At 33.6% G+C, this 13,142-nt stretch overlaps 1 protein-coding gene across 2 annotated transcripts in view; it reads left to right on the top strand.

Annotated features, from left to right (window-relative positions):
• Positions 1 to 1,587: 1,587 nt before the first annotated feature.
• Klhl1 (kelch like family member 1) overlaps positions 1,588 to 13,142 on the top strand; it is a 358,829-nt gene continuing 347,274 nt past the window's right edge. For both annotated transcript variants that reach the window (XM_076872388.2, XM_076872389.2), the window contains exon 1: positions 1,588 to 2,084. In XM_076872388.2, coding sequence (XP_076728503.2) covers positions 1,588 to 2,084 — 497 coding nt within the window. The remainder of the gene's footprint in view (positions 2,085 to 13,142) is intronic.

Here is a 13,142-nt window from a genome sequence, read left to right on the forward strand (position 1 = left end):
GCCTCATTAAAGAAAAAGATGAGAAATTTCCAAGAATGCATATGTAGAAAAGAATCACAATCCTCATTGTTGTAAATACACTAATGAAGAAAAACTACATCTTCCTTTCTGCAAACACTTACAGGATTGTAGCCTTTGGCTATAATTGTGGCTCGCTTAACCTCTCCCATGCATTTTATACCATAATTCAGGTACCAGAAGCTTCTGTCTTAAAACTGTCTTTTATCATTATATTCTATTCTTGGTTTCCAGCTGAGAATGGCTTTCATTCTGAAGATACCCACCAAATGTGTTGATTTTGCCAAACGGGTCCCCTGTATTCAGTCCATCTTCAAATATCTACCGTGCGCCTTTGGTCCCCAGGGTGAAGTACTGCCCGGGCGCATTAATAGCAGAATAACAATGTAAGTGTCAGGATGGTGGCATCATCACACTTAGACACCAGCATCCCCATTTCTTCTATATCTCACTACAGAGAAATTAAGGCTAAAGGTTAAAAGATGCGGTATATTAAATAATTCAAGCTATTAACCTGCAACCTGCACACCAATGGCAGCCTATTAAGTTTGCACTGCCATCCTTCGTGTTTGGTGTTTACTGATGTTAAAACATAATGCCTGTTTGCTTTACTTTTATTGCTACACAGTAATGTAGTGAGGAAGGAGGTTGAAAAAAAGGTGACAGGACCTACGCAGGGGACAATAAGAGCAGCAGACTCACTTGCATAAAGAAGATTGAAGCCTTCCCTCCCTCCCTCCATCTCTCGGTATAGGCCCCAGTGCACATCTGCGTCACTTACGAGGGAGGAGGAGGCGCTGAGGCAGAGAGAAAATTGTACTGTGAGGACCTTGACAGCTTCACGGCGGGCTTTTCCCTTTGCCTCCCTATATTTTTCTGGCATATTTATTTTTTTCTTTTATAAACTGACTATCTAAAAATCACACCTTCTCGCACTGAAGAAAGCATTTGACTTTCTTATAGATACCCAGCAAGCTATCAGAGCATTCTCCAAGAGAGGCCAGGGACAGGGGCGCAGGTGCACAGCGAAGGCTGGGGGTGCGCTTCTTGGCGACTTGGGGATCTTTCTCTCTTTGCGCTTTCCAGGCACTGAACTCTGAGCTGCAAGGACAGGAGCACCGGCACCTTCCGGACTAAGGCTCTGCCAGGAGTGTACCCCAGTGAGGTGTATCCAGCTGCGGCTACCTCCCGAGCTTCCCAGCGCGCAGACCTCCCTCTCTCGGGCATCTCCAGCCTCAGGGTCTTTCCTCCTGGCCATAACCACTGGGTCCCCCTGCGAATATCCCGGATTCTCAGCCCTTGCCGTCCCACTCCTGCCTCTGCGTCCGACCAGTGGTTCCCTCCCGCCTAGGTCCACAGAACCGGATCTGAGCTGCACCGCTTTGCCGCCAGATCTCCGGTCTTCTCTTGGCAGGGCACGCATCCCCCTTGGACTGGTTTGGCTCCGGAGGTGCACAGGGCGCATCCCGCCTTCTCCTCCTCCGCCCCCAGGTTCTGCTGTCCTCTCCTGTCTGCTGGTCAGCCTACTTCTGCGCCAGCTGCGGTCTTTTTGCCTTTCTTGCATAAAGCATGTCAGGCTCTGGGAGAAAAGACTTCGATGTGAAGCACATCCTGCGACTCCGCTGGAAACTCTTCAGCCATCCTTCGGCGTCCGCAGGCAGCCCGGCGGGGGGCGGCTGCCTGCAACAGGACAGCAGCGGCAGCTTCGAGCACTGGGGACCCAGTCAGAGCCGCTTGCTCAAAAGCCAAGAGAGGGGCAGTGTGAGCACTTTCTGGAAGAAACCTTCCTCTTCCTCCTCTTCATCATCCTCCCCATCCTCTTCCTCCTCTTCCTTCAATCCACTGAATGGCACCCTGCTCCCAGTTGATACCAGGTTGCAGCAAGGGGCTCCTGGACAAGGCACCCAGCAGCCGGCCAGGACTCTTTTCTACGTGGAGTCCCTAGAGGAGGAGGTGGTGCCAGGCATGGACTTTCCTGGACCACATGAAAAGGGGCTGGTCCTGCAAGAGCTCAAAGTGGAGCCAGCCAACTCCAGCCAGGCAACAGGTGAAGGATGTGGACACAGGTACAGTAAGTCCCCCTGGGGCATCTGGAACATTCCAATTTCCACTAATTTCTCCCCTTATTCCTTTGTAATTAGTAAGTCTAAAACGTTCCAGGTTGAAAATTTGAGTGAAATTTCAGCCTGACTTTTATTAACCAAGTTAAAATCTCATTAAAAGTTTGGTCGTTAATTTCTATTGGTTCATACCTGTTACTATATATATATTTTTCCTTTTACTAATTTTCATTCATAACTAAAAATTGAATACACATGCATTTTGGCGAATCTCCAAGTGGAATTATTCTTTTATTTCTCAGATTATATTGCTATTCCATCATCTTCTGTCATTAAATTATATCAATCATCCTATTATCTGGTGTCAGCTTAAATTGGCCTTAAACATCATCAAAATGCATTTCATATACTCACTTAGTAACTGACTTAGCATTAGCATTATTATCTAGGATCCCTGTGGTTTGAATCTGTATTCCAGGAATAATGAAATGGACAAAAAGCAAGGCCAATGGTCAATAGCATTATTTTACTTCTGCTCCACCCCCCAGACAGGGTTACTATTCCTTATGCCAACTTCTCTTTTTGTCTTTATACTTTTTGTTAACTTTTTTGTTAATGTTGTTGGAGATGTTGGGAATGGAACTCAGTGTCAGGTGCATGCCAGGCAAGCACTCTACCACTGAGCTGCACAACCAGACCCCCAGCCCACTTGTGTTCACTTTTGCCTTTTTTCAGAGTAAGTCTTAGAATTAAAACTGTTGCTGATCCATTTTGCATTCTGCTGCTGTGATTTGCTGGCTTACTATTAGAAGTGTGGATGTCTAGTAAGCAGGTGAACATTTATATCTAGTTTATTTCTCACATTGTACTTCATAAGTGTTCTGCTACTTAGAAGACAGAAAATCTTTTCAACATAAAACTCTTGATTTTTGCATTTTTAATAAATTGAGTCATTATTATTCTACACTATATCATTACTAGTTTGTGCATATAATGAGGATATGAAAGGATTTGCATTTAGATTCATATGATATCAGAATACATTATCAAAAAAGAAATACAGATAAAATACAGCAAAGGGACACTGAATATGCTATAAAATATTAATTATCAAGAACAAATCAGAAATATAAAACACTTCCAAATTTTATTTAATTGAAGCAGGGTATTATAAAGTTGAACAAGTTTTAAAAGAATATATGAAACAAAATACTATATGTAGATACTATTTATGCTGACAAATGTGATGTTAGAGATACAGAAAATTTAAACTATAATTGTATTATTATGAATGATGTGGATTTTAATTTTAAATTTAAGAATCTTGATGTATTTTAGTGTGATACTAAGACCTTTAATATTAGATCATTATATTAAAAGAAGAAATTTGATTTTCAATTTTCAAGTATGTTCAAAGTTTTCTATATATAGGAGATCTAAATCAAAGTTTATGCAAAATAATTATAACTGAGTACTATGAATATTATGAACCTATCCATTCACTTTATACTTATAATTTTTGAATTGTTAAAAGAAGACTTTTTAGGTTTTTAAATCGTCTTCAGTTGAAAAGATATAAGTGATTTGGGGGAGAAGGAAACTGTTCATAAATACTTAGCAATGCACCTTATATATTTTCAAGGAAACTAATTTAGTCAAACATTTTCTAATCACTGTTTTAAAAGCAGTGATATTTTGTGAGTCAGCTCAGGGAAAAAAACATATACCATATATATGTGTATGTTTGTATGTATATGTGTATGTAGAGGTATATATGATGATTTTATAAGTATATAAAATATATGTATATATTTTAAACATTATATATATGTGCATATGAATATATGTGTATGCATATACAGATACATGAAACTTTGAATCTTCAAATCACCTAGAAATATCTGACCTTCCAGGAATATTAATGTTTCATATTTACAAAAATAGTTTGCTGTTAGCACATGTAAGTCTGTGAGGCATGTTTGGCATCAACAATTTATGAAGAGTTTCATAGGAGTTGGAGGATTTAAAAATACTAATGAATTACTGATTTAATGGATTATAATACATTTAAATATATAAAACTAAATCACTAGTAGCTCAATTAGGAACAAAACATTGATTAGACTTAGCTTACTTTAGAATATATTTCATTGTTTTTAATTCACAAATTTTTTTTAAGTGATGAGAATTCTGAAAATAACACATGTACCAACCCAAATAATCTTTACTGTTGGAATCATGGTGCTTTATGGAATTCTGCATCTATTATAAGTATGGAAAATAAAAACTACTTTTATCTTTAAATTCTTATTGATAAGCAAATGATTTAGATTAGTCTAAATTTTCTGCTAGACAAATTTTTTAGAATTAATAGTCTTTGATGGATTTTGTGTGTTCTTAAAGTTTCATAGAGTATCAGTTTTATGTTTATGATTGAGAACTACACTAGAAAAGTTATCAATTAATCATTAATAATATATAATAATTTAATATATGGTAAGAGGAGGGTTCATTTCCCAGAAAAGAGAGTAGTTCCAAAGTAAAATACTGTATGGAAATTTTTTGTAATTCACAAATGTATGCAAAATAACCAGAAAAGTGAATTCAACTTTTTTTTCTGTGACTATACATCTAGGAAACCTACATAGTGCTTATGATGATAAATGAGTATAACAATATCTAAATCTTATAATAATAATTTTATTACACAGATCATTATTATATCATCAAAATGTCATATTTAATATTTAGTATTTTCTTTTATCTATTTTGACTTCTTGATGATTTAATCCCTATATACAAAAAGAGGCTTGGTCCTTCTTTTTATTCATTTGGTCTTATACTAGTTAGAAATATTGTTTCAGCAAGAATGAGGAGCTAAGCTGTTTAAACTTGTTGTTAGAACTACAGATGGAGTTAACTCAGCAGAAAGCTGCCCCCTATCTCAGAATTCTAGAAAGGTCTTACTACACATGGACCTGAAACAGAAATGTAGCAGAAATACAGAAATAAACAAAATTTACTGCCAAAATGCAACATTTAACTCACCCACCCTACACTACACCAACACCCACTATAGTATCCCAGCATGAGCAAATATCTGTACTGTATTATCTTGATCACTGTATAGAATAAGAATACATTTAGTTAGTTTGCTGATTTATGGTATTATTTTTTCTACTTTCCTGTCCAAACTTGGGTTGGAAAGTATGTGATTCCCTGGATAGTCATATGTGTATGGATATTTTGTCCAAAATACCATATGCAATAAAGAAAACAAATAGTAATATTTACATTATTATAGTTTACAGTGATGTAAGAGAAGATATTTCATGTTTTAACTGTTTACTATTTTCAATTTCAAATTTTGAAGAGTACAGTTATCAGATTCCATGGTTTTAGTTGCTATCCATAAACAAAATTTCCAGATTTGCATCTAAACTTATACATCCCCCAACCTTTGGCCTCATGCCTACACCTTTCTATCTGACATCTCAGATAGATGTACAGAGACTATTTCATGGCAATGTGTACAAAATTGTGTTTCTAATCTCCCTTCCATTCTTATTCAATATCCTCTCTCAGGGAATACTGCTCCATGCAGTAGGTTGTATAAGCAACATATTTGTCAACATCCTCTTTTCCCCTATTTCAATATTCCATAAAACCCTGCCATTTGACTTAGAGAGTCTCCTTTGTGTCATCCCATATCTCTTCATCTCTATTTTTTTGCACCCAATCTAATTACCATCCTTTTTAACAAAACTGTTATTTTTTCCACCTCTTCTCTATCTTGCCTCCTGTAATCCACTCTCTGCACAGAAATCAATGAAAATGATAAAAGGAAAAGCTGAATCATTGTTCTACTTCCTTGCTCCCCTCTCCAAAGAGTTTTTACCACTCCCTTATCACAATATGCACCATGGAACATTCCCTGATCACAATGTGTACCACAGACATCTTGGCCCTTCTCTGTGGGCCCTTTCTCTATCAAAATTCCCATTGGTATCTAAATTCTAGACTCTGTCCATCTATTCAATTTTTCACTGCCCCTGGACTTCACAAATTTGCTTTCTCTCCTCATACAGTGAGTGGTTCCCCTTCCTTCAACCAACTCTTTCCTGAGTTTACCACAATCATCATGGAGATGTCTTGAATAAAAACACTGTACCATTCTAAGGGAATTATTTCTTGATCCCCCAAACAAATTTGTACCTCCTGTTTTATGTTCTTAGTGTAAATTCTCTATCCTTTTCTTCAACTCTTATTAAAGCTCATGTCACATGTTAATTTCTATGTTGATTTGTCTCTAAGTGAAATTGCCAAGTGGAGAGGACTCTTCACCTTATCCCTAACAATAGAGCATGTAATTACTCAATGAAAACTGTTGAATGAACAAATATTTGCCATAATAATATTTAAAAACATGATTAATAACTTGATTTTTACCAGATTTCATATTGAATATATTAAGTAAGCTAAAATTTAATACACTCTATTATCCTGATACAATTATGAATCTCTTTGGTATAGTAACTTGGGTATTATATAAGTAGACTACTATTACATAAACCAGAACTAGGAGATGAGTTTATCAATATTTCATAATGTTCTACCCCCAAATTCCACAATTTCTTGGCACTGTATCCTCTGAGCAAGTTTGCTTTAGGCAAACTAAGAGTATAAAGGAAAAAGAAATAGAACCACAAAGCTGGTTTTGCAGGCATTGAAACCCCAGGTCTATCTGTAAGAAATGTGTGAATATTGTATAGCAATAAGATGAAAAACAAATTAAAACTTTTATTTATAACAAAAAATGCAGATTAAAGGACAATATTCCAGTTTTCATATATAAGTTTCTAATGAATATTTTATAAACTCTATTATTAGTATCACTAATGTATTATCTTAAATTATCTAGGAAAATTAAAGAAAATCTCCCTATATAATCAAAATAAGTATTTGATTAACATAAAATATAATTTTGTTCAGAATTTGTATTTATTTTTCCAGGCCTCCAAACATAATTTGTGTCTATGTAGATGAGAAGTTTGTAAGAGCTACAAGTTGAATTTCCTTGGCTTTGAACAAGAACTCTCAAAGAATGTACAGAAAACTGATCTATATATTATTAATTAAGTTTCGCCACAGTTAAACCAGTATCAAGTTCTTGACCAATATATCTCATTACTGATTTATCATACCATCTAAAATAATTTTAGGTATTTTTGTAGTCATTGTACAAAGCAAATGCCCTGGAATTTACATATTTGTTTATTAAATAATAATTAACTGACCTTTTTTAAAGTTAAGGTACATTATTTAAATCTTTGAAGAAAAAAATCTGATGAAGACACAGATGATTTGAGTATAATTAAACATGGTTTGAAGATCTTGAAATTCAAATAGTGAATGAAGCACTAAATGGGTTTGATGCCTCCTAATTTTAGTGATTTGGGGGCAGGATATGAAAATAGGCTTATAGAAATGTTAAATAAAGCTTGATTATTGTACAATTGTCCCAAGAGAATGATGTGCTAGGATTTTAGGACCCTAAGCGAAATGAATTTTGAATGTAACATCTGTAAAGCAGATCATTTTAACTAATAGATCCTAATAGAAATAGTGATTTTAAGAAATGATCTGAAATTTTTCAATAACAATGAAGATGGAATTAATATTAATTATAAATTGTTCTTTCTCATTCTTTAGGTGAATAAGAAAATATTATAAGATTATTCAGAAAAAAAGTATGCTATATGTAGAGAGATGAGGATGAGGGACCATTTCTCATTGACAGTAATAAATGAGACGACAGTGAAGTAGAACCTTTACAGGAGTAGAACTGTCCATTTAGAATTGGGTACACTCTGAAGATATTTTTCAAACTGAGAATAAAATCTTTTTTAGATATAAAATTTTTGAAATAATTCATTAGCAACAGGTAAGTTCTATAAGAAATTTCAAAAGAATCCAGACAAAATGAAAATGATATGACACACAATAACTATACAGAAGAATTAAGAACACCACACAAAGCAATATTATGGTTTAAAAAACTCATAATATTTTTCTTATTTAAGTCTGGAAGATTCATAATATAATTAATTTTGGATTCATAACATAATTAATGTAGGATTGACCAGAGAGAATAATGTGCTATAATTTTAAGACCCTAGGTGAAATGAATTTTGAATGTAACACCTGTAAAGCAGATAATTTTAACTAACAGATCCTAACAGAAATAGTGATTTTAAAAATGATCTGAAAAAGAATACTATGGTATTAGACTTTAACCACATGTATAAAATAAATATATGGTAACAACAGCATTCAAATTTGGAGGAGAGAAATCAATGTATAGTGTTTTAAGGGTTTTATAGTAAATGTGTATTGATACATCACTTAAAGGTAGTCTAAGGATATGTTATAAATCCTAAAGTACTCACTAAAATTTAAAAAATGATAAGTATTTAATAAATCAAGAAAGAAGACAGGGAAAATGATCCTGTAAAAATCATTCAATTAATCTAAAAAAGAGAAGAAATGATAACAAAGAAAAGATGCAACAAATAGAAAACACATAGCACAAATGACAATCTGACACTTAACTTAACCAGTACCTATAGTAAAAGTAGCAGTCTGCACCTCCACAATCAAAATACAGAGAATATCAGATTGGGCAATTAAAGCATAATCATTACACTGTTTACAGAAAATGTAATTTAAATTCAAACATACAAAGCTGATTAAAAGTAAAAGAATAAAATTATTTGACTTGCTAATACAAAACAAAGAAAGTCAGGGTGGACATGTTAATAGCAAAGTACTTCTCAAACCAAAGACTCTCTGTCCAACAAAGGGAATCTATTCAATTCCTATCGCTAAATTATCAGGTTGAAAAAATAAGTGTGTTCCTTCTAAGGTCAGGAAAAAGATGAAGATGTATTCTTTCACTACTTCTACTCAGCATTGCATTCAAGATATAGTAAGCTCAGTAAAACAAAGATAAATAAAAAGCATATATTTTAGAAACAACCAAATAGAACTATTTCATTTATAGACAAATTGATCACATACATAGAAATGAAGAAATACATTTATTTCCAGGCATAATTGTCTAGGAAATTTTTAATGGAATCATAATAGTATTAATACAATAAGAAGTACTTAGGAATATATAGTACACACGATATGAAGACTCATAGATTAAAAATAACAAAACCAAGTGGCAAGAAATTAGAGTCCCACAGAGTGACAGTTATACCATATTCATGAATCAGAAAACTCACTATAATTAAGTTGTCAAGTATTCTCCAGTTGATTTATAGTTCTAATAATCCCCCCCAGAAAGTCTCTATAAGCCATTTTTGGTAAAAATTGACAAGATTATCCTAAAAATCCACCCCCACACATACACATTTGAAGGATCTGGAATAAACCAAACCATTTTGAAAAAGATAACCTAATTTAAGTACTAACAATCCTGATTTTCAGACTTGTTATGAAACTGTATTAATTAAGATAATGTTGTATCAGTGTTGGAACATATTTTGATACTAGATATATAGTAATATAATATTCTACCATAAAAAAATAAACATTATTCAACACTAAGATTGAGTGAGAAAAAATGTTATAGTGAGGCAAAAGCTCACTGAATGGAGTATTTCTCCGTAACATTCATCTACTTTAAGTCAGATAGTTTTATTTCTTCAATTCTATGTCAATGATCAATTTGACTGCAAATAAAATAGTTCTATTTGTTTCTAAAAATATGTTATCTATGTATTGATTATCTATGCTTTGAATAAAAGTTTAATTCTAAGTTACTTCACATCATATATGGAAGTCAAACACTTCTTGAATTTGTCGTACAATCCAAGGAGCCAGCCTCTGGTATTCGCCTTGCAGAACCTGATGCTAAAATATGTGCCTTGAGTTTTCTGTGCCTTCCTCTTGGCAGCTGATGAGAAAGAGGAGAAGGCAGAATAGTTTTACATAAGAAGCTCTGCACAGCAAGAGCAGAAGGCTTTGCCACATAACCACATGGGACCTCTACCTTTTATTTTCATTGCCAATGCTGGCAGAGGATCTGGAAAGCAGGGATACTGCCATGAGCTTTACCTCATGGCTCAGAAATGAATGAGTTGTGCTATCCAATGCTGACTCCTCTTAGTGTTTTATCAGAGGACTTGGAACCACTACTAAATAAAAATTTTCCTACAGAGAGAAAGAGTTCATTTTTCACTCTATCATTTTGTCTTAATGGTTATAAAATATTTAGATTTAATTATTCTAATGACTTTTGAATAGCCTGTGGTTTTTAAACTGATTTTTTAATGGAAGAATTCTTTCCACTGTAAAGTTGAACATGTATTCCTATAGAAGCTCTCAAAACACAAGTTAAAACCTTTTCTGAATGTATTTTTTGTTGTTGTTTTTACAAAATAGATGTACATTTTGGACTTTTAACTCACATTGAAGACTGACTTTTATCTATTCTTATCCTATGTCCTCTCACATTTCACGTAGTTCATACAAAATTTAGTCTAAGTATGAAAAGTTACTTCATATTCATCAATAAATTCTAGAAAAAATTATAATGCCACAAATTTAAAATATATAATGTATAAATATCAATAATTCTTTGTAGTTTGTATTTTTATGATAATAATATTGTTTGCCTTATTCTAATATGTTGTCATCTACAGTTGCAGGATATGATAGAAAGAAAACTGGCTTAATAATTAGAAATTTATAATTCTAGAGTAATATCTGCCTGTTTAGGAAAATGTCACCATTTAGTCATATGAATTGTTCTTTATCTTTTTTTCTACTGGAATATGATAGAAAGACACAAAAAATGCATCATTTTAAAATTCTTTCTATCTTGTTACCATTAAAAATGACTATGGGTCCATCATTGATTCTGCTTGCTTGCTAGCATAACCACATGAATTGAGCTGTACTTTGGCTATTTAAGGTTTGAATTCAAGTCTATTCTAAACACTTTAGTTATATGGTGGGACAAATATACCCCAAGGAAACACTAAATATTCTTTTACTTAGTGAAAACTATTTTTAACTGGTTTCTTTCTCTTTTCCAAGACAAATATGCCAGGCTACTTGGATACAAGAAGGTCCAGTAAAGGTTCAGAGTGAAAATTTTGTACTAAAAAAATAACAGGTAATTATTTACAGAAATTAAACTTGTGATATACCAAAATATACATATCAAAGGGGATGTTCAAAGTAATAGAAGAGAAAGTCTCCATAAGGGACTTAATGAAATTCAGTTCAATCTCAATATGTTCAGTTATTAAGAAGAGGAAAAAATCTCAAGTATATTAGCATGAACATGTGTAAAAATCAGCAGTTTGGCTTGCTGATTAAATCATATTCGAACAAGGAGGGGCCTTCTTGCTCTTATTAAGGACTTTAGATTTTACTTACAATAAGGATGAAACAATGATGTTCCTGATGAAACTCAAACTTTGGTAAATCTTTCTGTTATAGCATGGAAGATGAACAAGAGAAAAGAAAGGTGTTGAAACTGAATTTAAAAAGTACATTAAAATGTTTAGATAAGAGTCTTAATGAGGAACTATTATTTTAAAAAGGAGTAGAAAAAAGACTTTGGAAAATAAAATACCACAATTGATCCCAGCGACTTGGGAGGATGAGGCAAGAGGATGGCAATTTCAAAGTCAGCCTCAGCAACTTAGTGAGTCCTTAAGCAACCTAGTGAGAACCTATCCCAAAATAAAAAGGGGCTGGGTGTGTGGCTTAGTGGTTAAGTACTCATGGGTTAAATTCCTGGTACCAAAACAACAACAGTAAACATAAAAGAAAACCCAAATATTTTCAATTAATTAAAGGATTATTTGTAAAAGAGGGAGAAGTGAAAGGATTCCTACAAGTTTAGATATGCAAATGAGATTTTTCCTTCTTGTTGTTTGGTTGTTATTGTTGTTCTATGAAGAGAACAATGCAAGAGATTGGAAAGTAGGAAACAGTTTTATTTTATACAATCTGAATCTGATAACTGACATAAATTTATTGTTCAGGAAGAATAGTTTGAATAGAGTAAAGAAATAATAGAAATAAAAATTTAGGAAGTTGTATTTAGAAAGTGAGTTGAGATTTAAGATTCCACATGAACAATAGACATGGAAAGCTGGGTGCAGTGATGCACATTTGTAATCTTAGGGACTTGGAAGACTGGGGCAGGAGGATCTCAAATTAAAGGCCAATCTTAGCAAGTTATTGAAACCCTTTGTCAAAATAGAAAATAAAAGGACTAGGGATGCAAATCAGTCATAAATCACCTCTGGGTATTATCCCCCAGTTCTGAAAAAAAAAATACAAGACCTGGACATTGAAAACATAAAATACGTGGTCATCACAAGACTTGTGGTATTGCTCAGTGATAGAGTACCTGTAGAATACCTGTCCTGGATTTGATCCCTACTACTACTTTCCCCTCTAAAAACAAATAAACCAGCAAAAATATGTGGAAATGAGATTGACATTGGGATGATATGGCATTCTAGAAACTGAGAGAAAGAAAAATATTTTTTGATGAGTTGTCTATCACAGATTGAATATGCCCAGGATTATAGTTGGAATTAAAGGAGTGTTGATGTCTTTGATGGATTAGAGTTGCAAACTAATATCAATGTGAGGTGCATTACACAAACAAGTCACTTGAGTCTTCAAAACAAAAATGATTTATTTCCTGATCATGAAAAAAGGTTTATAGTATAGTCACAGAGAGGAGAATAGGAATATCCTACCCATGGAAAGTTACAAGTGAGACAGTATTATGTATGAAGCACTTTTAAAGGGGCAATGCAACTATGAGACTGACAATCTCAGGAAATCAACTAAGCTAAAAATATAAAGCTTTATATAAATTAATTTAGGAAATAACAGAATGAAAAATAAGGCTTGCAGTTTGTGTGATGGTCAAAGATGGTTAGATTAAGAAGCACAAGTAAGATTAGAAAAGTAAAGTCAATGATGAAAAATTGGTATAGATGGATCTATTATTCAAGGCCT

This window comes from Callospermophilus lateralis, chromosome 12, assembly GCF_048772815.1.
Source record: "Callospermophilus lateralis isolate mCalLat2 chromosome 12, mCalLat2.hap1, whole genome shotgun sequence".
Lineage (NCBI taxonomy): Eukaryota > Metazoa > Chordata > Mammalia > Rodentia > Sciuridae > Callospermophilus > Callospermophilus lateralis.